Source organism: Chiloscyllium plagiosum, unplaced genomic scaffold, assembly GCF_037043375.1.
Source record: "Chiloscyllium plagiosum isolate Xiang-an unplaced genomic scaffold, Cpla_swu_hap1 HiC_scaffold_5, whole genome shotgun sequence".
NCBI lineage: Eukaryota > Metazoa > Chordata > Chondrichthyes > Orectolobiformes > Hemiscylliidae > Chiloscyllium > Chiloscyllium plagiosum.
The window spans coordinates 12,976,503-13,004,482 of record NW_028270143.1 but is presented as its reverse complement, the minus strand read 5'-3'; the positions used below and the strand labels follow the sequence as shown (position 1 = coordinate 13,004,482).

At 43.3% G+C, this 27,980-nt stretch overlaps 1 protein-coding gene across 2 annotated transcripts; it reads right to left on the bottom strand.

The window, feature by feature from the left end:
- Window positions 1-8: 8 nt before the first annotated feature.
- cfap90 (cilia and flagella associated protein 90) lies at window positions 9-27,653 on the bottom strand. Of its 2 annotated transcripts, XM_087986813.1 has the most exons (4): window positions 27,441-27,653; window positions 7,675-7,791; window positions 4,609-4,651; window positions 9-252 (listed from the first exon to the last, which is right to left on the bottom strand). In XM_087986813.1, the coding sequence occupies exons 1-4, from the start codon at window positions 27,558-27,560 to the stop codon at window positions 191-193; spliced, it is 342 nt and encodes a 113-aa protein (XP_087842939.1). In that variant the 5' UTR covers window positions 27,561-27,653; the 3' UTR covers window positions 9-190. The 2 variants fall into 2 exon arrangements, with proteins under 2 accessions (XP_087842939.1, XP_043546949.1); XM_043691014.2 differs by lacking the exon at window positions 9-252 and having other exon boundaries at window positions 4,342-4,651.
- Window positions 27,654-27,980: the final 327 nt, after the last annotated feature.

Genomic DNA, 27,980 nt, shown 5'->3' with positions numbered 1-27,980 from the left:
CCAAAAAGTCAATTCTCCAGCTCCTCGGATGCTGCCCGACCGGCTATGCTTTTCCAGCACCACACTCTTCACTCCTGGCAAGTACAACATTGCTAAGGAAAAGACATTGGCCACAACAAAAACAAAGTTACTAGTGTTTAAATGTTCAAGATATATTTATGGGTCCACATGGTATTTGGATCACATCTCTTCATAACCTTAAAGGCTCTCTACTCCTGCCTAACGAGGCTGACAGGTCCATGGCAAATACATCTGCAAGTGAAAATAAAATAACATCAGTGAACTGCACCCATCAGCCACACCATACATGCAAGTTGGGAGGGATAATGTGCAGCAGGATTGGCCAATTTCTTTTTGGCAAAAGTCTCAGGAGAGTCAGGAAATAAGCAACTGGAAAGAGTTCAAGTAGCTAGAGTACTCGTCTTGGTTCTACAAGTGAAAAGCACAAAACTAGCTATCAAGTGGCAATCTTCAGCTATGTATCCCCCCAAAAAAATTACTCACAGCATCAGCATCAGTTAAATGCCTTGGACATCTATTGGGTAGCCAAGGCCAATATGGCAATCAATGCACTTCTCGAGTAAATTGAGTGGATACGTGCTGCCTGCTATTTTTTTTAATTCAAACCCAAATCTCCTTAGAAGTGGAAAACTCCAAGAAATGCTCTCGACCAATCCGCCACACTCCCAGACTCCCCTGGTTAATTTTTTCTTCCTTTACCGCCTAACTGCTTATTTTTCCCCAGCACACATGCTGTGTGTGTGCAGGTGTGAGACACAGTGAAAGACACAAAGTGTACTATTCGTTATTCAATTTCCACCACCAAGAAGAAAGGAAACACCCAAGTGGCCAGTGACAAGCAGTGCCCTTCTCATCAAAGGGCAATGCTGTGTGACCCTGCCTGCTATTGGACTACAACTTCCAGTGGAAGTGGGTCTAAGAAGAAGCTATTTCATTATGGTTTAATTACTGCCCCATTCTTCACTGATATTTGGGAAATGAAAAACAAAAACAAAACTCACATAATTCTTATGCATCAAGGTTTCTCTCTGGGCAGAATTTTATGGCCCGTCTGCTGACAATTTCGAATGGGAGAGGCACTGAAGACTGGCAAGTGCCCTTCTCATCCCAATTGAGGCCCCTAAATATCTCAACCAGCAGTAATAATTTGAGCATTGGGAGGAGTTAGAAAATTGGGTGGTTAAGACACCTAGCAGATCACCTTGCTTGGCAATGCATGGGGAAGGAAAGGCACCTCCATCACTGGCCTCCTGTCCAGTTAGTGTCATGATCTGTTCCGTCCTTCCACACAGACCTGGATTCTCCTTCCTAATCTAACTTTTCTGAAAAGTTCCCTACACCCTATTCCCATAAAGCCTCCCATCCCCACTCTCATTGCCCTGCAATTAACCAGTCTTATGAGCTCCTGCACTTAAACTATGAGGATGGCTTATGGTCCCCGCAATGGCCAATAACACTCCAGGTAATGCAACTGAGACTATACAGTTGCCTCAAATGATCTATATCTTTTTGAGGCTAGACTTTCTAATAAGTGAGCCGCAGGTGAAAATCTCACTTCAAACGTGAGGCTGAGATGGGGAAGCCAGCGACAACAGGCTATGTCCTCTGCCCACTCTTCAGGTTTGATGTAGAGATGCCAGTGTTGGACTGGAGTGGACAAGGTCAGAAGTCATACGACACCAGGTTATAGTCCAACAAGTTTATTTGAAATTACAAGCTTTCAGAGTACTATCTCTTATCAGGTGACTTCATAAACAGGATAATAAATCTTTGGGGCTATTTTTCTCATTTGTATTATACAGAAGTGGGATTAATGAAAGCTGATGATTTGCATTACTGACCAGTGTAACTCATGGGGGTCAAACTCATTTACAGTTTAATGGATAGTGAGGTAGCGTAAATTCCATATAGAATGGGCGTGCTCTGTTGGGGTGATGGACCACTTGGCCTGTATAAACATGCAGCAACTGTTGTAAAAGACTAGGGAAACAATAGCGTGGTCAAGTGCCCAAAACTGGACATTCTAAATTGGCCATGCACCTCACACTTTCCCAGCACAGCAACAGTGAAAGGTATTGGCATGACCCCCTTCTTGGATGCTTTGAAAGCTGCTCGTGACCTTAATGGCCATAGACCATTTGTGAACATTCCTGACAAGGAGGGCAATCAGAATACACAGCTGGAAGTTACTCCAGTAGCAAAGTCATGCAGAAAGACGTGCGGAGGAAGGCCATATGGAAACCGAAGATAACTCAGAAGATCCACCATAACCTGTGAGACCCAATATCATGGAAAAGAGTCAGTTCTGTCAGAAAAGGAGATTCCAATGCCCCAGCTCAAATAGATGGATCACTTAGGGTAACATCCTTTCTCAGATGGAAAGAACCAGACAGAGTAAATAGTTTGGGAACTTGGGAAACATTCTCATCATATTCATTATTAAAACTACTTTATTCATAGAAGAGTTGTAGCACAAACCGAATTATGTGCTCCTTTGGCAGCTTCACTGACACGAGTGCTTGGATGAAGTGTTTTTAAATACATAAACCGGTCAAAGTTTCCAAAGCAGGGATAACATTATGTTAACACTAACATCCTGGATAGCATTTCAGAACGTGAGAACTCATACCTCACTCGATAATTTGTGCAAAATTGGAAAGAAGTTTCCATTTCTGGACTTGCCAAGTAGACCCAAATGAGGGGGAAAAAAAAATCTGTTGTGATAGCAACAGGAAAAGAAACTCACACAATCAAATCTCCAAGGTCTAGTGGGAGTTTATGAAGTGTGTCTCACTCATTGAATAAGTAATTAAGTGTGGCTGGGAAACATGAAGGCAAGTCAAAATGACACTGCCTGCCACTCCTCTGGCCATCAGTTTAGTAGATTTGCAGGTCATTGTTGTGGTTCTGTTCGCCGAGCTGGAAGTTTTTGTTGCAAACGTTTCATCCCCTGGCTAGGCGACATCATCAGTGCTTGGGAGCCTCGTGCGAAGCACTTCTTTGATGTTTCCTCCGGTGTTTATAGTGGTCTGTCCCTGCCGCTTCCAGTTGTCAGTTTCAGCTGTCCGCTGTAGTGGTTGGTATATTGGGTCCAGGTCGATGTGTTTGTTGATGGAGTTTGTGGATGAATGCCATGCTTCTAGGAATTCCCTGGCTGTTCTCTGTCTGGCTTGCCCTATGATAGTAGTATGATAGACCTATGATTTGCAGGTCAGTTTGACAGTGTAGAACTAGTCTAGCTTTAGTATTAATTACTAAACTTTGCTCAAATCCTAAATAATTACAATTCACAGTATCTTGACACCAGAAAGGTTGGAGAGGCAAACTCTTAGTTTGTCCTGTTTTCCCTACACGTCCTTCAGAAAAGCTTCAGAAAGAAGAAAATAATCAAGGAGGTTACAAAGACGAGGAGGAAATAAATTTATTTGTCTTCAGTTATGAAGTGAATGAGGATGACTATCATCCAGCCAACCCATGAGTCACTAGGATTCTATTTTTTGGCTCTTCAAATCACCCATGATTTAGAAGAAAAAAAAAATCACAATCTTGGATGGTATCACTGCCATTTTCAAAAGAACAGTGGGAAGGGAGAACCAGCAATTAAAAGAGGAGGTCAACAACAGGGTTTGGTGCAGTCGTTTGCTGCTTTATATCAAGAGGCATGGGAGAAATGGAGAATTGGGAAACACGTTAGAGTGCGGCTGTCAACAACAGCAGAGAGCCACATACAGTTTGAAACAGATATGCCATTGCTGGCAGCAAAGCTCAAATCTCCTCTTTGCCTGTGATGGATTTTCCCAAATCCAGGAGATCACTGACAGTACGGAGATAATTACTGATATAACAGCCAACCAGAGTTCCAAAAAGCAAAAGGAGTCTACGGCATGGGCCCTGACTTTGTCAAGAAATGTAAGGTGATCCAGGCCTGGGAACAGCTATTTTATTGATATCAAGAAAAGTAGTGGACTGCCATTTTTTTTAAAAAAAAAGCTTCTCTGAACTGCAAGATTTACATTTAACACCCTTCCTGTTGTACAGTGTCCAGTATTGTAGATATTATTTCAGATGAAGTCTCCCCTACACCTTACACAATGCTCAAAGATATGGAATAGCTAGTTAGTGCTGACTCAGCCAATGACACCCATGTCTCACGTCTTCTGCCTGGGGGATCCAGGGGTGTTGGAGGGAAAGTAGAAAATGCAATAGGGATGGAGGGAGCTTGTCATGGAAGCTCCAAGGGGACTCAATTGGCTGCAGATAAGGTACATGGATGACCACCCATGTGTGAAGAAATGGAAAAATGTGTTTCAAAAAAAAAAAGCCAGTGTCTACAAATTCCGATTTTTTAAGCTTGAACGATTTTCAATTCTTAATCAAGAATGTATGTTTTTATTTTAAAAATCTATATTTTAAAAACAATATTAAAATTACAGAAAAAATGAGTCCATAAGAGTCTGATTTTACTGGTCTTTCAATGCTGATCCTCTTCCAAATAATTAGCAATACCATTCCTTCTGTAAAACTCTGTTTGGACTCGGGCAATTCTGACAAAAGTTCGATTTGGTGATTCAAGTGCAGGGCGTTTACCGTAGAAGGATGACGACAAGACTGGAACTGTTCGAGCTCTTTCCTGAAAGAGAACAAGTAGCTATTACTCAATTGTATTTCTTAAAACAGTTCATGGTACTAACAGAACAAACTAAATGATGTTTTAAACATGCAATTGTTATTCAATAGTTTATTGTTTTTGTATTTTTCATGAAACTCCAAACTCAACAAAACTAATTCTGAATTTTTTCATACTTCCCGTATTAAATGTTTTTTCTTTCCATTCAAAATGGATAGCTTTTTTTCTGATTGAGTGATCAGTTTAGCTTTGCCCCAGGAGAGAAGACACATGAACATAATTTTCTAATTCACCATTCTGATTATATCATTGTTCAAAATTATGAATTGATTCCAATATGAACTATGTTGGGAAAAATTGCAAAAGTTGTTCTATTCAATACCTTCACAGGTAATGAGGATAAAATAGATCAAATTGACATGCTGTAGTATACTTCCATAGACACTATAAACCTAAGTAACATTCTTCATGTTCAGTTTAGATGTTGACTTTTAGATGACATCTTTCAGCTATGGAGAACACTGCACCACATCCTCCACTGACTCCCATACATTCCCAGCACAGCTACTGGCAGTGGAAACTCTTGATGAATATTCCCTCCCCATCACAAAAAAGATGGAAGACTTCTGTTGTGATGGATAAAATTCCTGCTTCTAAGCCAGAAGCACCAGGTTCAATTCCCAGCCTAGGATTTGATGGCCAAACGTTGCATCAAAACAGTGTCAACTTGTAAATCCTTTCAACATACTTCAAGAGCATACAGGAAGAGCAGGAGAGATTTCTGGTCAGTCACATGATGGAAAGAAATTTGAGCCCCCAGCATCAATATACATAGCTTCAGATTTCAACATGTGTTGTCAAAGCAACTCTGGCTCCTTTAGGAGAACAAAGTTAAAAATCTGACAACACCAGGTTACAGTCCAACAAGTTTATTTGGAAGTACAGGTAGACAACCCTTTATCTGAAATCCGAAAAGCTCCAAAGTCCAAAGGTTTTTTTTGTGAAGTTTGTTTTCCTCATTAACAGGACTTTTTGGTGTGCAAACAGTTAACCCAAGTCCACACCCACTCGATGTGTGTCACTCAGATGTGAAGTGTGGGAACGTGGCCCAGCACTGGCAGACCTCAATTTTGTTTCAGGGCCTGTTTTACTCACAGTAAGTCTGTTCTTCTGAAAGATTTTTTTTTAAATTTCACTATCAAACTGTCACTTATACTGAAACTCAAAACATTCTGAATTCCGAAAGTCAGCTGGTCCCGAGCATTTCGGATAAAGGATTGTACACCTGTACTAGCTTTCTGAGCGCTGCTCCTTGGTCAGGTAGCTGTGGAGAATTTATAGCAAAAGATTACAGTGTTATGCAACTGAAATGATATATTGAACAAACCCAGTTTGCTTTTGCTACCTAATATCAGCAACTGAATTTCAAAAGTAATTAATTGACTGTGAAGCACTTTGGGATTGTGATAGGGCGCTACATTATATTTTTTCTTTAATCTACATATATAAAAATAATAGTCCTATGGACCAGAGCAACCTCGCACCCCCCCCCCCCCCACCCCCTCAAAACATGTCAAGGAGATAGCTACCCCCTATTATTATTCTTATTTTTAAAGGCAAATATCTGGCTTTATATACTGGATGCAATTCGATTGGTCAAAACTACTAGGCTCAAAGCAAAACATTTTATTCAGACACTATAATTAAAATACAGACATAATAAAAAAAAGGCTTAACTGCAAATGTATTGAAATACTAAAAATAATAAACTCCTCATTAACTGCTCCAACACAGCAACATCTCATTAGCATAACCTTGGCAAAGGCAAAGTCAGTAAAATAGATTGTCTCACATGCAATTCTAACAGCAGGAAGAGAACCCAAGCTTTTAGCTGGAGCAAAAAGAGAGACAGAGTGAGTAAGAGAGCGGGAGCAGCTTTCAAAACCCCAGCAGTTACTGAAAGCTAAAGATCCTGGTTCTGTGGGAGCTTGATTCCACCACCCCACCCTCAGACTGCTTCTATTGTTCTACCTTTTTTAAAACAATCCCCAAGGACTTAGCTGTTTACTTTATTGCCTTGAAAGAGAGCACTCTAAACCAGTGTCTCAACCTCTCCATTAGAAAGAGAAAATACACCTCTTACAACCATAGTATTGTCACAATAGCGACAAATGAAAAATCATATTACAAGCTTAAAAGTAGGATACCATACAAATTGGGTAAATTACAAGGGAACCAGATTATTCATGAAACTTTTCAGCTTTTATGATCTAAATTCAAAAACTTAAGGGGACAAATTCTATCCACTTTGGTTGCTAGGAAGAAAGGAACACTTGGTGTCTTAAGTAATTATTTTCAATTCCATCAAATCGAATGTAAAAAAAAGTTAATTATTTATTTAACTTGTTCTTAGAGGGTAACTGAATCAGAAAAGAATGCCGTTCAGTTTATAGGTGACAAGAACGATTGCCATGCAACCATTGTAAAGACTGGAATATGGAACTCAATTGGCCCCATTTCTGAATACAACTCAGCAATTCAGGATGCTCCCATGTCGGGTGTAAATAAGTTAAGAAGCAACATCTAAAGAAAGGATAACCTGTAGGAAAATCATGGTGGGGGTAGGGGTGAAGAATCTACCCTGTCCCCAAGGTTGGAGGCCTCTACCTTGTTATCTCACTATCTTACTGATAGTGAGTAGCAGGATAACATTTGGTGTATAATGTTCTTTGGAGTATTTAGAAATGCTGTAAAACCATTAAAAACAATATATATTGTATATGGAATGTAAGAACTCTACAGAATAGCATTTATTGCATCATAATTGAAGGAAAAATGAATTGTCCTCAATGATAAGACAAAAACAACAGAGTTGCTATAAAGAGAACGTTAAATACTTGCAATCATCTTTTGAAGGGACAGTGCAGCTTTAATTACCACTCTTTTGCAAGTTTGATTATAGCAACTCATCAGGGTATAACAATTCAATGATCATAATTTTTATCTAAAAATGGCTAGTAACATACCTCATCATTGACATTAAGACCTTGGTTGTGGCTATGTTCACGATCATCACGATGAGTCTTATTATTGTACCCTTCCTGAACTTTAAAAACCTGATCATAAAGCAGCACGGATACTTCCTAAAAAGAAAAGATTTTCAGAACCAAGTAAAATCGTCGTCAACTCACATTGCAGTATAATTCCTACTTGAAGTTATTCAGTTTAATAAAAATGTAATAACCAATTGATTTCTACTGCAATAATCATGAACAAATACAACAAGAACCTAAGTCTTCAAAAATAACATTTATTTTGCTTAGTTTTCCATCACTATAACTTTTCTGACCTCCAATTCCCTTGGACTTTCACTTGCTTTGCCACTAACTTCATCAGAAGCGCATCTCATACCCTGAACATTGAGATGAATGTGGCTTGTTTGGTAAATTTAGAAGGGTTCTGGTGCCAAGGTGAAAGCAGTTCCAAGGAAAATCCAGCTTCACCAGATGGTGAAGCAGCTAAATACTATGGTAGCCTTCATAACAAAAGGATTAGACTACTGGAACAGGGATGTTTTGCTGAAATTGTACAGTGTCTTGCTGAGACCATACCTGGTATATTGGCAAGATGTTCTGGCTAAGGAGGGAGTGGCAATGGAAGTTTCTCGCACTGATTCGTGGTGCGATTAGGCTGTTCCTTTAACAAAGTTATGCTGTCCTTGGCTTTTCTTCCACAGAGGTCGTAAAAGCAGCAATTCCAAAAAGTCTAGGTTTGAAGCGTTTTAGGGTCAGTTTGATTATTGCAAACAGATACTGCCTCAGGTAAAAAAAATGTATCAAGTTTTTTTTTAAAACCTTGTACAATGAAAGGAGAGTGGCCAGTTCTCCCAGCTTAGCCTTTCCCTGGTTTGGTTTGGGTTTAGTATTCTGGCTGTTCGAAGCAAGCAGTCAGTCATCTTTGAGGCTGCAGATCCATGAAGGAGCTCCATGGAAGAAGGTGTTCCGTGATGAATCTCTCTGCCATCCCTCTCTCGTTAAACCCTGTGTTTGATTTTACCTTTTTTTGTCAAGGGGTGTTTATGAGGATTGTTGCAGGAATTTGGAAGAGCATCATTAACTTGGGATAGTCTGTTGGTTTTTAGATGGATTGTTATTCTATAGGCTGTTCTCATTTGTGTTTCATTCGGAAAAATTGCAAATAAATTCTGTTTTGTTTAGGCCGGCTGCACCCCCCCCCCGGAATCTCCCCCTGCTTAAAACAACTCACAAAGTTAGGGTCCGGGCTATTTTATTGAAATGTTTTGCGCAGGGTCTGGCCGGGCCCATAACACTGGGATGGCAGGACTGAAATATGAAAAGAAACCAAATTAGTTTTGACTATATTCACTGAAGTTCAGAAGAATTAGTGTGGATCTTATAGAATCCTACAAAGTTGAACAGGACTAACAGGATATATGCAGGTAGTTTGTTCCTAATGGCTAGGGATTCCAGAACCAGAGGATCTGGGGTAGGCCATTAGCACTGAAATAAGGAGAATTGTTTTCACCCGGACAATGGCAGGCCTGTGGAATCTCTGTCATAGAAAGCAGTTGAGGCCAAAGCACTGACATTTTCAAAAAGGAATTACATATTGTTCTAAAAGGATCAAAAGGATATGAGGAAAAAGAGGGAACAGGGTATTGAGTTGGATAATCAAAAGACAATAGGCGCAGGAGTAGGCCATTCGGCCCTTCAAGCCAGCACCACCATTCATAATAATCATGGCTGATCATCTACAATAGGTATCCTGTTCCTGCCTTACCCCCATAACCCTTGATTCCACTATCCTTAAGAGCTCGATCATCTCTTTCTTGGAAGTATTCAGAGGCTTGGCCTCCACAGCCTTCTGGAGCAGAGCATTCCATATACCCACCACACTCTGGGTGAAGACGTTTCTCCTCATCTCTGTTCTAAATGGCCTACCCCCTATTTTTAAACTGTGTCCTCTGGTTCGGGACTCACCCATCAGCAGAAACAGGCTTCCTGCCTCCAGAGTGTCCAATCCTTTAATAGTCTCATACATCTCAATCAGATCCCCTCCCATCCTTCTAAACTCAACCGTATACAAGCCCAGTTGCTCCAATCTTTCAACATATGATAGTCCCGCCATTCCAGGAATTGACCTTATGAACCTATGCTGCACTCCCTCAATAGCCAGAATGTGCTTCCTCAAATTTGGAGACCAAAACTGTACACAGTATTCCAGGTGCAGTCTCACCAGGGCCCTGTACATCTGCAGAAGGACCTCTTTGCTCCTATACTCAATTCCTCTTGTTATGAAGGCCAGCATGCCATTAGCTTTCTTCACTGCCTGTTGTACCTGCATGCATGCTTTCAGAGACTGATGCACAAGAACACCTAGATCTCGTTGTACTTCCCCTTTCCCTAACCTGACTCCATTTAGGTAGTAATCTACCTTCCTGTTCTTGCCACCAAAGTGGATAACCACACATTTATCCACATTAAACTGCATCTGCCATGCATCCGTCCACTCACCTAGCCTGTCCAAGTCATCCTGTATTCTCATAACATCCTCCTCACATTTCACCCTGCCACCCAGTTTTGTGTCATCAGTAAATTTGCTAATATTACTTTTAATATCTTCTTCTATATCATTAATGTATATTGTAAACAGCTGCGGTCCCAGCACCGAACCTTGTGGTACACAACTGGTCACTGCCTGCCATTCTGAAAGGGACCCATTTATCACTACTATTTGCTTCCTGTCAGCCAGCCAATCTTCAATCCCAAGTCAGTATTTTGCCTCCAATATTATGTGCCCTAATTGTGCTCACTAATCTCCTATGTGAGACTTTAAGGGTTTTCTGAAAGTCCAGGTACACTACATCCACTGGCTCTCCCTTGTCCATCTTCATAGTTACATCCTCAAAAAATTCTAGAAGATTAGTCAAGTACAATTTCCCCTTTGTAAATCTATGCTGACTCTGACCTATCCTGTTACTGCTATCCAAATGAGTCGTAATTTTATCTTTTATAATTGACTCCAGCATCTTTCCTACCATTGACGAATGGCTAACCGGTCTATAATTCCTTGTTTTCTCTCTTCCTCCTTCCTTGAAAAGTGGGACAACATTAGCCACCCTCCAATCCGCACAGGAACTGCTCCTGAATCTATAGAACATTGGAAAATGATTACCAATGCAACCACGATTTCAAGAGCCACCTCCTTAAGTACCCTGGCATACGGACCAACAGGTCCCAAGGACTTATCAGTCTTTAGACCTAACAGTCTATCCAACCTAATTTCCTGCCTAATGTAAATGCTCTTCAGTTCATCCATTACCCTAGGTCCTTCAGCCACAATTACAGCTGGAGAGACGGATGTGTCTTCACTAGGGAAGACACAAGCAAAAAGCACCTATTCAACTCTTCTGCCATTTCCTTGTTCCCCATAAATTCATCCATTTCTGTCTTGGAGCACTAATTTTAGTCTTAACCATTCTTTTCTTTTCACATACCTAAAAAAGCTTTTATTATCCGCCTTTATATTTTTGGCCAGTTTGCTTACTTACCTCATTTTTACATCCACAGATTGCCTTTTTAATTATCCTCTGTTGCTGTTTAAAAGTTTCCCAGTCCTCTGGCGTCCCGCTCATCTTTGCTATATTATACTTCTCTCATCTTTATACAGTCCTTAACTTCCCTCGTCATATGCAGAAATACCTGCCATAGTTGTTCCACTGTCATCCCTGCTAGGGTACTGAGCCATTGAACTGTGGCCAGCTTCTCCCTCATAGCTCCATAATTCCCTTTGTTCGACTGCAATACTGACACTTCCGATTTTCCCTTCTTCCTCTCAAATTACAGATTAAGACTTATATTATGGTCACTACCTCCTCATGGCTCCTTTGCTTTGAGGTCACTGATCAAATCCGGTTCATTGCACAACACCAGATCCAGGATTGCATTCTCCCTGGGAGGCTTCAGTACAAGCTGTTCTAAGAATCCATCTCTGAAGCACTCCATAAATTCCCTTCCTTGGGATCCTGTACCATCCTGGTTCTCCCAGTCTACCTGCATGTTGAAAACCCCCATAACAACTGTAGTAATACCTTTGCGACAGGATAATTTCAACTCCTTATTCAACTTACACCCTACATCCAAACTACTGTTTGGGGGCCTGTACATAACTCTCATTAGAGCCTTTCTAGATTTTCTCAGTTCTATCCATACTGACTCTACATCTCCCGATTCTACGTTTCCCCCTTGCAAGGGACTGAATATCATTCCTCACCAACAGGGCCACCCCACCCCTTCTGCCTGTCAGTCTGTCCTTTCTATAGCATGTATAGCTTTGAATATTCATTTCCCAGGCCCTGTCCACTAGAAGCCACGTCTCAGTTATCCCCACAACATTGTACCTGACAATTTCCAACTGAGCCTCAAGCTCATCCACCTTATTTCGTATGCTTTGTGCATATTTTTAACTTGTTACTCCCTTTACCCATCCTATCAATCCCTATTTCACTTGACCATACTGTAGGATCCCTCGAGTTTTCTGCTCAGTTGATTCTGTTGTCTTTCTTAACTTCTCTTATTCTCACTTCCCCTTTAACTTGTTGCTTGAATTTCCAGTTTGTCCCCTCTCCTCCACTTCTTAGTTTAAACATGCCTGTGTTACAGTGGCAAACCTGCCTGCCAGAATGCTGGCCCCCCACCTATTTGCCTGATATTTGAATAAACTACTTGACTCTCATGCTAACATTTCTGTCATGATCCTGCTGCACTGTTCCAACACAGCACAATGCAAGCTCATAGAACAACACCTCATTTTTCTCAAGGTCTCAAGATTGAAATCAGAAATTGATTGCAGTATGTCCATTTATCTCCCCGTCCACTCCCTCCCCCACCACCCTCTCCACAGTCACGTTATATATCTTATTTACTTTGTACTTAATAGAAAGGACCAGTTCGCTTCCTTTCACACCTTAAGTGATATTCTTTTTACAGCTGTTTTTAACTCTCTCTCCCTCCGCCTCCCTCTCCACCCCCCACCCCCTAACAACCCATTAATTTTTGCATTGGGCTTCTATATTGCCATTTGCTATCTTGCTTCCCTGCTGCCAAACATATGAAAAGTAAACTATTTTCAACACCTTTCAGTTCTGAGGAAAAGTCATGATACACTGAGTGAATTGCAACCATTTATATTAAAAGAGTAACAAACAGAAGCATGGGTAAAGGCTACAAAGAATATTTATGGAACTATGGGTCAGGAACAGTCACCAACAAACCCAATAGGAAATTTGGGAGAAATAGCTTTAGCCAGAGAGACTGGTTAGATTGTGAAACTCATCACAAAAAGTCATCGAGGTGACAAGTATAGCTACATTTAAAGGGGATGTGAATTGAGCATGATATATTGATCAAGTTAAAAGAACCAGGGTTATGGGAGTCTCGTTTGGAGCATAATCATCAACATGGATCTGTAAGGCAAGTGATTGTTGCTCAACTTTCAGGACAGAAATTATTGTTGACTCAATTTTCAATTGATGCTGATGTTAATATGATTTGTATTGCAATTATACACGTTGTACATAAGGCACTAGGTATTGATTGCACATACATATGACTTTTAATAAGAAAAATAAGAGGCAACCTATTGGAGTACTTAAATCTGTAATATCCTTGGCACCTCTAAGAGTTATCAAACTGCTCCTACAATGTAAATGATGTGTTTATTTAATCAAAACAACAATTCAAAGTCAGAATAATTGAGTATACGGTGTTATGTACAACTTATTTACTTTAAAGTCAGTAGTACATACTGGGGAGACAGTAGAAATATCACTGGACTAGTAATCCAGAGATTCAGGTTATGTATGGGTTCAAGTCTCATTATGTTTGCTGGGAGACCTTTGATTCATTTAATGCCGTCATTCCAAGACAGAGCATTGCCTTTTTTTGCAAGTCAGGAGGACAAAAAAAAATAAAGAATATGTTGTAGGTTGCTGTATAGAATTTGAATGAATTTTCATCTGATTCAGGTATATGTACAAAAGGCATTGTGATGTTTTGCCAGAAGAGAATCATTTCACTGCTGAAATTTACCAGCGACAGGGAGATGAACAGCAAAGACTGGTAATGTTATGGACTGTTATTTGAAAGGATATACCTTTACAAGATACCAATTAAATGCATTCAACTATCATGCATAAAATCAAAAGGTCTCCTGCAGTATGGCATTCCTTTAATATGGATATTCTTCAGTTGTTATAATAAAAAGGAAAAGAAATTGTGGTTTATAAGCCTTCCATGATCCACACAGTGCTCTTAAAGAAATGGCTGCATCTCAGATAAATGAAACAAACCAAATCCATTTCTATAAAGACTTATTGAATGAACTATTTAAACATTAATGCCTTCCAATCAATTTTTAAAATTTTAAATTAATAAAGCCAACCCTTTTTTTTTTAAACTTTTAAGCTTTCTTAGTTACCAAGAAGAAGTTACATTATTTAAAGTCTGGATAAGAATTATTTTGGTTGCTGTTGTGATGAATTCATAAATAACATTAGATTTTTTTTAGATTACATTACAGTGTGGAAACAGGCCCTTCGGCCCAACAAGTCCACACCGACCCGCCGAAGCGTAACCCACCCGTACCCCTACATTTACCCATTACCTAACACTACGGGCAATTTAGCATGGCCAATTCACCTGACCTGCACATCTTTGGACAGTGGGAGGAAACCGGAGCACCCGGAGGAAACCCACGCAGACATGGGGAGAACGTGCAAATTCCACACAGTCAGTCGCCTGAGGCGGGAATTGAACCCGGGTCTCAGGCGCTGTGAGGCAGCAGTGCTAACCACTGTGCCACCGTGCCGCCCATTCTTTCAGAAACCATACTCAAACTCAAGGAGTGCACTCAACTTGGCCAGAATTGCTTGGTGTAACAACATAATGGAAGATTTAAACTGAGAACAATGGAGGCAAGGGGCAGGAAAATAATGCCAAACTGATTAGGGACATCTCCCTGACAAATTTACATTACCAATGATGTTTCCCAGGAATGGAGCATTCTGCAGTTTTGCAAATTTATTATCCTAAATTAGGAGGCATTTGAAGCATCACCAACATAGTACTGGGGTCAGAATGTTTCCAGCCACAAGCAGAATCCACCAAATTAATGTAAGTGACCTTCCTGAGGTAGGCCAAAAGGCCACAGGAACAAGAGCTGTCATTATCTAAAAAAAAATTGCAGATGTTGGAAATAGAAACAAAACAAATTGCTGGAAAAAAAAATTGAACAGGTCTGGCAACATCAGAGAGAAAGCAGATTAACATTTCAAGTCAAGCAACCCTTCTTCAGAAAATTTCTGTTTCTGACCGATGAAAAAGAAAAGGGGCCACCTATAGCAATGGCCATACCAGCAGTTTAAATTTTCAGCACACTAGTTTCCCTTTTCTCCACGAAAATTGCCTCCACTTTGACATGCCCTCAGATTACTTAACTGTCCCAGCAGCACCCACCTCGCTTGACAGGTGTTGGCAGCTCTAATATCAGCAACCTGCTCACAATCTTCAAATGAACAACAAGCTCTCTTGGATTGATTCCAGTAATTGCAAGCATAAGATCCAAGTTTGTCCTGATACACTGGTTCTGAAGTGCATCTGGAAATCCTACCCCTTATTTTGTGTCAGAATCCTCGGGACAAATTGATGAAGCTGTATCAATCCAGGCAGAAGTGACCCAACAGTTTCCTGGCTCAACTGAAAGCAATATTTCCTTTCTCCTGACCCAACAGAGGAAAGCAAACAAAACCTACCCTGAAAGCCTATTCAGCACCCTGATTTTCTTCACGCCAAACTTCACTTGGGCTGGTTGGAAGGTGGATGGGGCAAAGCAATCATTTAAATGAAATAAAAATGTTTTGGGTTGTATTACAGATGGCCAAACCTCTCCACATTATGATGTCCAGGCAGCAAAGGTAAACAAAAGATGAGGCCAAGCTTTTGTCCTATCTTTCTGATCTGTTTATGAAACATGGGAACAGAAATATGCCATTAAGCAGAAACAAACTTGGCCCTTCCTGACGTCAAACTAGTCAAAGATTGCCACCCAGAACAAGTGCTTTGCATATTACAGCTGTTGCCAGTGCGCTGAGCATATCAACCAAGCGGAAATGATCCTTTCTGGAGGAGACTCTTGACTTCAGAGGAAAATGTTACTCAGGACATGGAGGAACCATCAGCAAAGGCTGCCTACCAGATTCTCCTCCCCCCTCCCCACCAGCAGCAGCACTGAGTCACTGATGCTCAGGACCTCACACCCACAGTTACGTAGATGGGTGAGGGAGCAGTGCCCCAGGCCACTGACACTAGGAGGAGTGCTAGTTGCCAGGTACCTATTCACCCACTATGGTGATGCAATGACATCCAATGACATGTGGGCGGCACGGTGGCACAGTGGTTAGCACTGCTGCCTCACAGCGCCAGAGATCCGGGTTCAATTCCCGCCTCAGGCGACTGACTGTGTGGAGTTTGCACGTTCTCCCCGTGTCTGCGTGGGTTTCCTCCGGGTGTTCCGGTTTCCTCCCACAGTCCAAAGATGTGCAGGTCAGGTGAATTGGCCATGCTAAATTGCCCGTAGTGTTAGGTAAAAGGGGTACATGTAGGGATATGGGTGGGTTGCACTTCGGCGGAGCGGTGTGGACTTGTTGGGCCGAAGGGCCTGTTTCCACACTAAGTAATCTAATCTAATCTAATCTAATCTAATCTAATCTAATCAAAACAATTTCAGAGATGAGTGAGTTGCCAGCTGTTCAGGATCTTAAGGCTGCACTGAAAAATTTTTTAAAGAGACCCCTGCAAATAATCTTTTCACAACTGACAAATATATCAGAAAGGGTGGAGTTTCAACAAGCTCAGAGCTGCAAAGACATTGTTGGAAATCATTCTGGGGTCTATAAGGACCTATAGAATCATTTTAATCCTAGTGGACTGGAGGAAGAAGCCTGCCTCTGAAAACAAGCAGAAGTATAATCCCTTGCTGATCTATACAATGCTGGAAAAGATTCTCTGACAGAACATTGGCACAAAAAGATTAGCCGTGTGCCACAATCAAGGTTAGCAGGGAATAGCAGGTCACCTACAAGAGGAAAGTTGGAGAAAGGTCTTGGAAGTGGGGACCCCAGTCAAAGTGCTGCCATTTCTCTCCTTCCTTTGTCTGCCTCTCAAATCTTCATATGTTGCCTCCTGTACCAACTGCAAAGTCTGAATGTTCTCATACATAAAGTTAGTGTGCAGATATGGCAGGAAGTTAGGAAGGCAAATAGAATGCTAACCTTTATCACAAGGAGTATGGAACATGCAAAATGAAAGTCCTGTTACCACTGTACAAAGCTGTGGAGAGACCAAAACTACTGCATATAGGTTTGGTCTCATTAGATTGGATCTATTGGTGACATTCAATAAAGTGTCACCAGGGTGATTCTTTGGATGGATGTATCTTAAGAGAGAAGGTTCAGCAGGTTTGTCTTATACTCACTAGAATTTAGCAGGAGAGCGCTGATCTTATTGAAATGTACAAGATTCTGTGGGGACTTGACAGAGTAGATGTGGTCAGGATGTTTTCCTTCTCATGGGGAAAATATAGAACTCAGGGCAGTTTCAAAATGTGTCTCCATTTAAGATGGGGGTGAGGAATAATTTCATCTCTCAGAAAGACTTAGTCTTTGTAATTCTTTACTCCAGATAACAGTGGATGGTGCGTCATTGAATACATTCAAGATGGAGGTAGGCAGCTGGCAAGTGAGTCAAAAGTTATGGGAGGCAGGCATGAATGTAGTCTTAAAGCTACAATCAGACCAGATCATTATTTTATTGATTGACAAATCAGGCTTAAGGGACCAAATGGCTCACTCTTGGTCCTATTAGGTTATGCAGAAGGTCAAAGTGAACAAAATTTGAGGTGTACAAAATGCAAAGATTTTAAATCAGGGTTAAAAACACACAGAAGTGACAATCACACTGGAAACATCACAAGTAACTCTTAAAGCTTCATAACAGGTGGAAAATTTCAACAAAAGTCACTCCACACTACCCTCCTCCCTCTTATTTTGATGCAATTTGATGCAGAAAAAGTGGAAGACGCAATCTGTACGGAGGTATTCTTCTGATCACAGATTCTGCCTTTTCAACATGATGCATCACTTTCTCTATCTAATGAAATCTCCTCTTTCTCTGACCTTGCATTAAATCTGGTCATTTTTAACCTTGGAGGTACCTGTTTCCCCTCGGCAAAACCAAGGTCTGCATCTTGGGCCGAGCCCTGCTTAGAATCCTCACAGCAGTTTAATTAGCTCCTTGATACTGCAGAGGGCGAGCAGGAGGTGACCACTCTCTTCCTCTTGACCCAGGCCACTTTTATGGCTAGCTCCAGGATCTCAACAGTGGTCAGATAGGCAAGAGTTTCAGGCTCAACATGATGTCATGAAAGGGTGTGTGATACCACTTTCAGAGTTTAATAATTGGGTATTGATCCTTTTGCGAGGTGCTAAAAGCAGAGTCCTTTCTGGAACAATGACCTAATCCAATGTGAATCATTGTTTATTCTTATTCTCTTATCCCTAGTGGCACTCCAGAACATTAGTGGAAGATTGTTTGGTAATACTATGGGCAAAAGTGAGGACTGCAGATGCTGGAAACCAGAGTTTAGATCATAGTGGTGCTGGAAAAGCGCAGGTCAGGCAGCAGCCGAAGAGCAGGAAAATCGTCGTTTCTGGCAAAAGCCCTACATCAGGAATAGAAGCAGGGAGCCTCCAGGGTGGAGAGTTAAATGGGGGAGGGGGAAGGTAGCAAAGAGTACAATAGATGAATGGGGGTGGGGATGGAGGTGATAGGGGTGTGGTAATACTGATAGGGAGTAAACATTGAAAAGCAAAAAAGTTTGCTATTGGATTTAAAATAATCAAGGATTGATTTTAGCTTAGCACAACAACAATGCCTCTTCCACCTCAGCAGGCTTAGGAAATTCAGCAAGTCCAGAAGGACCCTGACCAGCTTCTTCAGACGCACTACAGAAAGCATTCCAGCTGGGTGCATAACAGCTTGGTATATCAACTGCTCTGTCCAGGACCATAAGAAACCACCGCCCGGAGCATCACCCAAGCCAACCTCCCATCCGTGGACTCCATCTCCACATCTCGTTGTCCCAGAAAAGCTGCCAAAGACCCATCCCACCTGGGTAATGCTCTCTTCCATCAGGCAGAAGATACAGAAGCTTAAACACATGAACCAGCAGGTTTAAAAACAGTTTCTTTACTGCTATTATTAGACTGTTGAATAGACCTCTCCAATGTCAAACCTAATGTTGATCTTGCTTTTCTGCACCTCCTGCGCAGCTGTAACTTTGTATTCCTTGCTCTGTCTAAACAGCCTATGGTCTGACTTTACTGCGTGCAAAACTTTTCACTATAATTAGGCACAACAATAAATCAAGTCAAACCTGGCAACGTTACCTCCTGAGCCCCGACCAGCTCAGACACTAACACCAGAGGGAAAGTTACCTAGATTAGAATCAGTAGCACCTGCTGGTGAGCACGTCGTGTGTCTACAGCTGGCCAAGAAAGATCCCAGGTCATCAATACTCAGCAGGCTGCAGAAACCAAGTATCTGCTCAGTCCCAAGCAGAGGATCCCATGGGGTCAGCAGTTTGTGACTTTATTGATAAGTATAGGCAGACATTGCTCTGTCAAAGGCAGGGGCCAATTTGTAACAAAGATTGCAAGATTTCAGCAATGTAGTAGGAACCCTATTGCCTCCTCAAGTAGGTGATCATCTAGCTGCTTCCATTATCATGTTAGCAGCTGCCATGGAGAGCCAGATCTAGAAGACTGTGACTGCTAGATATGTGCACAGAGCTGCACTCTTATCACTCTAGCCATACAGGTTCTGCACCACTGGCAAAGCAATAGTTGGACAAGGGATCGTGAGTTCACTCCAGGTGTACCTTCCTCAGAAGGAGACAGGGCGATGCCAGTAGACACCCAGAGGTGGAACTACATACAGCCCCAGGAGGTTTGTGTCAGGACACTTCAGGGATGCTGGGCATTCCTTATCGACCCTTAGCTCTGAGGCAGTTCAAGCCAAGGAGGCTCCACCTTCCTCTGGGCAGGCCACACGATGCAGGTTTGGGCACTCTAGCCACAAAACATTTGCCTCAAGGTCACCTGATAAACCTCCAAAGCTATTGGGCTCCACCCAGGTTCCCTCCATCCAGCTGCAGAATACATTGCGAGACAGAAGGAAAGAGCAAGACCTTCTGATGGCACACAGGTGACAATTTAAATACATTACATTTATAAAATGTATGTTCACTTTTCTTCATCAATTGTGTGAACAAACGTCTGTCTAGCCCCAACTGCAACTTTGTACCTTCAAAGTCCAGCCATCCTTAGCACTACACAACATTAGATCATCCAATGTGTGAAGCAAGCATGTCCTGTACTTTGTGCAGGCTGTGAAAATGGCAGACAATGACTATTTTAGCACCTGAGATTGATCTTTCCAGGCAGCACCACATTTCTTGTGGAACACAGCCAATATTGGGATTGATATAAAATGTTGCCAAGTGTGCTGGAGGTCAGCATTTGGACCATATACAGTGGTTTAATGCCTAAGAATTATTGTAGCATGTGGTGCTTCCAGGTGTGTCTCACTTTTAGTATATTGGTGTCTGTATAATGATGTTGCCCTTTTACAATTCCCCAACTATGTTCCTGCATGACCCCAGATAGATCATACTGGACCCAGAAGGTCAACCATGGACTTGTACAGGCATGCACTCCCGACCACCCCAACTGGCCTACTGTGCCTAAGCCACTGGATTGAAAGAGGCAGCCTTGACTTCCTGTACAGGACCCTCTGCCAAGATGGGTGTCTCCCTGGATCAAACTCTCCTAAGACTTTTGCCGAAGTCCATGAAATAGGAGTACAGAGCTAGCCAATGGTGCATATGCGTCATTGACATAACATGATGCCGTAGCACAAGAATTGGTGTTAGGTTCACTGCTTTGTATATTTTATATCAATCATTTGGAATGTGAATACAGGAGGAATGTTTAGTAAGTTTGCAGATGACACCAAAATTGGCAGTGTACTGGAATCTGAAGAAGGTTACTGCAGGAGTACAGCAGGACTTGATCAGATGGACAAATGGGCCAATGAGTGGCAGATGGAGTTTAATGGAGAGGCTGGACCAGCAGCAAATGGACACTGGTAACCTGATAAAATTTGCCAGTATTAATGTGCATTGCATTAAATCTGCTCCGCGATGGTGTCTCTACACTGGCCTTCCTGGCCAACATTAAAACCGATGTCCTGTTTCTGTAGGAGTGTGGGATACCACACCTCAGCATCTACAGGAGATCGTCGAGCTCGTGGGCCCATGGGCCTTCAGTTTGGTCGGGGGGGCAACGATAGCTGCGCTTCCGGCCTGGGTATCCTGTTGAGATGAGGCAACTTCACCATCTCAGAGGTCAAGGTGGTGGTGGGCAGGCACGTCCTCGTCACTGATGTCATATATAGAAATGCTCCCCTGAGACTGATTAATGGGTATGCCCCAGTGGGTAAGAGTAAACAATTGGCCGTCCTGCAGCAGCTTCCACTGTTGCTGGCTACATCCAGGCCGGAGACTTCAACTGTATCATTGATGCAGATGGACGAACTGGGGGGGGGGGGGGGCTGGAAATAGTAAACTGGATGCCATGTCCAGAGTCCTGATGGAAACGGTCAAGATGCCAAGCTGCATGACGTCTTCAGTACCTCTACAGATGGAGCACAGCGTAGATACACCTGGTCATGGGCAGACAGGTCTATCTGCTCAAGGATAGATTACCTGTTTGTGTCTCGAATGCTCTCAGTCAGATCCACCGACATCAAGCTGGTGTTCTTCTCTGACCACTGCCTCCTGCTGGCCGACTGTCACCTACAGGATGAGCAGTTGGTAAGGGAATGTGGAAGCTGAACACCAAGCTGTTGACCCCAGGAAACATTGAGGAGCTCAAGAGGGGTTATGCAGGTTGGAGAACTGTGAAGCCCCTGTTCGAGTCTCTAGTGGACTGGTGGGAAACAATAAAAGGGAAGACCAAAAGGTTCTTTGTCCTCAGAAGGAAGAAAAGAAAAGAAAGCAAGAAAGAAAAGAAAGCAAGAAAGAAAAGAAAGCAAGAAAGCAAGAAATGGGGAAAACTGTCCCAACTCCAGGAAAGTATGCAGAACCTGCTCCCACTGCAGACAATGGGGGTCGATGTCACGGAGGACCTCCAGGAGGTGAAGGGCCAGCAAGCCTCGCTCTTTGCCTCGGAGGCCTCCAAGATAATCTTCTGGTCCAGGGTCCGCTCCGTGGAGCAGGACGAGACATGTTCACGTTTCTTCTTCCAGAAGGTGCACTAAGAGAGCCTCAGTGCTCAGCAGCCTGAAGGAAGAAGATGGCTCGGTAACGTCATCTCAGGCTGACGTCATGAGAATCAGCAAATCCTTCTATGCCAGTCTCTATGACTCGAAGCCAACCGACAGCGCGGCCTCCCAGTCATTCCTGTCCTCAATCACGGAGGTCTTAGACAACAGAACACGGGAGAGGCTGGACCAGCCGCTATCTCTGGATGAGCTGACCAAGGACCTTGAGTCCTTCGACAAAGATAGAACTCCCGGAAGCGACGGCTGACCGGTCAAGCTCTATTCTGCTCTGTGGGACTTGATTGGCCAGGACCTGCTGGAGGTGTATGTCAGTATGCTTCTGGCAGGTACCATGAGTGAATCCATGAGGAAAGGCATCATCACCCTCATCTACAAGCAGAAGGGGGAGAGGGAGAAACAGAAACTGGAGACCAATCTCACTATTAAATGCAGATTACAAAATCCTGGCAAAGGTCATCACCAACCGGGTCAGATCTGCTTTGGAATCGGTGATCCACCCTGACCAAACCTGTGTTGTACCGGGCAGGAAGATCGCTGAGAGTCTCGCACTCCTCAGGGATACGATCGCCTACGTGCAGGACAGGGGGTTGGACACCTGCCTCATCAGCCTGGGCCAGGAGAAAGCCTTTGACAGGATATCACACAGGTATAGGAGAGATGTGCTCTCCAAAATGGGCTTTGGGGAGGGAATCTGCAATTGGATCAGACTGCTCTACATCAACATTGGTCATTGGAGTTTCAATCAATGGGTGAGAATCAGATAGCTTCCCAGTCAGATCTGGAGTCAGGCAGGGCTGACATCTCTCTCCTGCCTTGTTTGTGTGCTGCATAGAGCCATTTGCCGAGTCCATCCGGAAGGATGTGAGCCTGAGAGGGGTGACTATTCCTGGCAGCGGGGGCCTGCAGGTTAAGGCCTCCCTGTACATGGATGATGTTGCCGTTTTCTGCTCGGATCCGCTGTCCGTGCACAGACTCTTATGCATATGTGACCAGTTCAAACGGGCCTCGGGAGCCAAGGTCAACCAAGACAACAGCGAGGCCATGCTCTTCGGGAACTGGGCCGACCAATCCTAGATCCCCTTCATCATCAGGACCGACCACCTGAAGGTGCTGGGTATTTGGTTCGGAGGGGCTGGGGCGTGCACCAAGTCTTGGGAGGAGCGTATCAAGAAAGTGAGGCAGAAACTGGGCAGATGGAAGCTACGGTTGCTCTCCATCGCGGGTAAAAACCTGGTCATCAGGCGTGAGGCACTGTTAGTGCTGTTATATGTGGCACAGGTCTGGCCTATTCCCAGAACCTGCGCCGTTGCAGTCACCCGGGCCATCTTCCATTTTGTATGGAGATCAAAGATGGCCAAGGTCTGAAGGGACTCGATGTACAAAGCTCTGGGCAATGGGGGAAAAAAAAAACACACCCTATGACCACCTTTGTGTGTGGCTGCATCAAGCTGTGCGTGGATCCCCGGTATGCAAACACAAACACTACGTACTGAGGTTCTACCTGTCCCCGGTGTTGCAAAGGATGGGCCTGGCCTCACTGCTGCAGAACGCTCCGACTAGTTGGACCGTTCCGTATCACCTGTCTTTCGTGGAGAAATTTATGAAGAAAAACACCTTTGACCACAAGTCCATCAGGAAGTGGTCAGCACATAGAGTCCTTGAGACCCTTCGGGAAAAGGAGAGGGCGGATCCTGTTGAGCGGTTCTCTGAGCAGACTGTCAGTCATTTGGCAGAATGCCTCATCGCCAGAACTTTCCAACAAGCACCAAGACATGGCTTGGCTGGTGGTGAGAAGGGCTCTGCCTGTGAGATCCTTTATGCACGTCCGGACTCTCAGCCGCACCGCACGCTGCCCTCGAAGCGGCTGCGTGGGGGGGGAACGAGACTGTCACACACCTCCTTCTGGAATGTGCCTATGCAGAGGAAGTCTGGAGAGGAATGCAGTGGTGTTTGTCGAGGTTCATCCCGAGCAGCGCAGTGATGCGGGACTCCGTGCTCTACGGCCTGTTCCCCGGGACGCACACCGAGACGAACATCAACTGTGCCTGGAGGATCATCAACTCGATGAAAGACGCTCTTTGGTCTGTCTGAAACCTGTTGATCTTCCAGCTGAAGGAGCTGACCCCAAACGAGTGTTGCAGATTGGCACATTCCAAGGTCCAGGACTACGTGTTGAGGGACGCGATGAAGCTTGGGGCAGCTGCCGCCAAGGCACAGTGGGGAAAGACCACCATGTAACATCTGCCTGCCAAAGAACAGAGTGGCCCACGCAGTAAGTGGGCTCTGCTGACACCTCAGCTAAACATATGGATACATGATTGTATATACAGGTCTGTTTGTTTACCAAATGACAAATTCTGATCTCTGTATGCAAAGAAATGGAATGTTTACGTACGTATGGCATGACCAATTGTACAGATCAAAATATTTTTATGAATAAAGTATATTTTTGAAATTAAAAAAAGAAATGATAGGTTCTGTGTTTTAGTCAAGCAAATCAAGACAGACTTATACACTTAATGATAAGGTCCTGGGGAGTGCTGCGGACCAAAGAGACCTTGTGGTGCAGGTTCATAGTTCCTTGGAAGTGGAGTCACAGGTGGACAAGGTAGTGAGATACACTTGCCTTTATTGGTCAGTGCATTGACTGTAGGAGTTGAAAGGTCATTATGCAGTTGTACAGAACATTGGTGAGGCCACTTTTGGAATACTGCATTGAAATCTGGTCTCCCTGCTATCGGAAGACATTGTGAAACTTGAAATGGTTTAGAAAAGATTTACAAGAGTGATGCCAGGGTTGGTTGGTTTGAGCTGTAGGGAGAGGCTGGATAGGCTGGTGCAGTAGGGGCCAAGGAGTGACCTTATTAGGGTTTATAAAATCATGAGGGACATGGATAGGATGAATAGCCAAGGTGGTTTCCACAGGGTAGAGGAGTCCAAACTAAAGAGCGGGGAAAGATTTAAAAAGGGACCCAAAGGCAACTTTTTCCATACATGGTAGTGCATGAATGGAATGAGCTTCACTTACAACACTTAAAAGGCATCTGGATGGGGAAATGATCAGGAAGTGTTGAGAGGGATATGGGCCAAATGCTAGCAAGTGGGACTAGATTAATTGAAGATAGCAGTTGGCATGGATGAATTGGACTGAATATGACTAACGTGCCCACCTCATTGACTGATGTCGGCTGACAACTATGACGAGCTTCCTGGCTTTGTGTCTGCACTAAAAGTCAAGTCAAGACAGAAGTATTGAGAATCTTTAAGATCCCGCTGAGGGAGCAAAGTACCAATAGACAAAGTAAAATAAGTCATGGATGCTGTTAGCACTGACAGAGGCACAAGTGAATGAGCACTAAACCAGTGAGCAAGCCAAATGGATCCGAGGTACACCCTGCTCCAATCCATGAGATGGATGTAGTTTTTTCCCCTAGAAATGGAATGCAGGACAGTTCAGGGAAAGCTCAGTTACTGAAGTGTAAAAGTTTACCTTAAAGTTTCCAGACCAGGAGTTTTGGTTAGAAATTTGCAGATCATCAAAAAGATTGAGAAACTCTATACTTTTAGTTTTGAGTGTTCAGGGAAGAATGTTTCAAAAAAAAAATGTATATAGTGCAGAATTGGGGAGTCGTAGTTAAAAATCAAATAAGGATTTGATTTAAAAGGGTAATTTCTCTGGATTTAACTCACTAAAGTGATGGTATTAGATCTTTTAAGCTATTCTATATTTAGATTTTAAAAACATGTTTATTACACAAATAAAATCTGCATTTGATGTCTATGTTTCAGTGAACCACCACTTTAAAAATAATATACGTACAATCACAATGGAGTCAGTGCAGAATTAATGCAACCAATGAGGAACTAGAGACCTGCTCTGGAGGAGCTGGTTTTGGCTTTAGCATAAAAAAGGTAATTACTGCCAGGGTAATTGCCATGGACTCAATGCTTCTCTTGGACCTGTTTGCTTCTGAACCAGAGACTTACTAGGCCCTTCTCCAGGAACTGTGGTATCCACCTATAACCATGTCCAGGCCCAATTTAAATCAAGATAGGTTTGTATCTTGGGGGCTTATCACAGAGTAAATTGTCAGAGGATTCTGCTGGAGCACATGGGGCTTTGTTGAGCAGGAGTGAAGTTACAGGAATGTCTGCCTATCAGGCCCTATCAATTATCATTGAACCTTTTATGCAATGACGTGAAGCTTCCACTGGTGCCAGGAAAAAAGAGAGGTTTATTCAAACGAGTCATAGAGATGTACAGCATGGAAACAGACCCTTCGGTCCAACCCATCCATGCCAACCAGATATCCCAACCCAATCTAGTCCCACTGCCAGCGCCTGGCCCATATCCCTGCAAACCCTTCCTATTCATATACCCATCCAAATGCCTTTTAAATGTTGCAAAAAAAGGCCAAATCCACCATGTTTACCTATTAAAATTCTAGATTAGTTCTGACTTCAGTAGTCTATCACAAGCAGCACAGATTAACCATGATCAGATTCTTCAAAAGTCATGATCAGATTCTTCAAAAGGGCTCCTCTCTCATTTTAACCCTACTCCGAAACTACAGGCTTTAAATATCCAAACCCAAAGTTTGTACTCCATCTATACAGTTGTCATGCTCCGAGAGGGCGATTGCTTTTCTCACTGATTTATTGGAATTAGTTAGTTCCTAAGCAAGTTACACATTTGCAAAACAGAAAAAGCACAGGGCTTTGGGGATGCGCAGCAGACAGGGGAGGAAAATAGGACTGCCATAATCATACACACGGAACATAAAGGTTTTTTCTTAAAAATTGCTAAGCACTTTCAGTTGCACCAACAAAACTTCAGTGTTCTGGCATGTTAAAGATAAAGTAGGTCCCTAAAGAAGGTGGAGAAAGTGAGGTCTGCAGATGCTGGAGATCAAAGTTGAAACTTTATTGCTGGAACAGCACAGCAGGTCAGGCAGCATCCAGGGAACAGGAGATTCGACGTTTCGGGCACAGGCCCTTCTTCAGGAAACTGAAGAAGGGCCTGTGCCCGAAACGTCGAATCTCCTGTTCCCTGGATGCTGCCTGACCTGCTGTGCTGTTCCAGCAATAAAGTTTCAACTCCCTAAAGAAGGTGACAAACCTCTTACAATATTAGCTTATATTTGAGAGAGAGAAAATGTTTCTCACTACTGAATCTTTTCTCTTGAAAGGTGGCTTTAACGAGTCGGTTGGGTTGCCGTCTGCAGAGACTTCACGTGATAAGCAGCTTTTACAATTAATAACAGAGAGAGGCAAAAGTCATAGAAAAGTTTCTGTTTGGAAGGTACACGCACCTTCTTCTGGTTACCGAAGTAAGTTAGCTCGTTGTGGTCCCTTCTCTCTGGAATGAAACTGAAGCCAGATAAGGCAGAGAGCGGCATGTTCTTGTTTATGCGTTTACTTATTTCCGTCATGTCCCTTCGATTTATTCCACCACTTGCCGGGTGAAGTATGCACGCCCGCAGAATGCTAGCGTCCACCAGTTGCTATGTTACAAACACCCAGCACTCAAGGGCCTCTTCCGGCTCCTTAGCAGCATGAGTTATTTTCCGAGATGAATCATGACCAGACTGTTAGCCTCAACATTAAGTCCCTTTACCCCCACCACCTCTTACCCCTCCCCAAAACCAGCTGCCCCCACTTGTCTCCCCACCATCTGCTGCCCCTCCCCCTTGTCCCCACCACCACCACCTGCTGCCCCTTGCCCTCCCCAAAACCTGCTGTCTCTCCCCCACCACCAGCTGCCCCTCCCCCTGGTCTCCCCAAAACCAGCTGCCCCCTCCCCTTGTCTTCTCCCACCACCAGCTGCCCCTCCCCCTGGTCTCCCCAAAACC

Bases quoted from the DNA above. Each gene is read 5' to 3' on its own strand.
- cfap90 (XM_043691014.2), bottom strand. From the start codon at position 27,560: ATGACGGAAATAAGTAAACGCATAAACAAGAACATGCCGCTCTCTGCC. The intron at 7,792-27,440 runs GTGCGTGTACCT...TTTTCTTTTTAG, and splicing joins ACTTCGGTAACCAGAAGAAG to GAAGTATCCGTGCTGCTTTA. The intron at 4,652-7,674 runs GTATGTTACTAG...GTTCTCTTTCAG, and splicing joins GTCTTAATGTCAATGATGAG to GAAAGAGCTCGAACAGTTCC.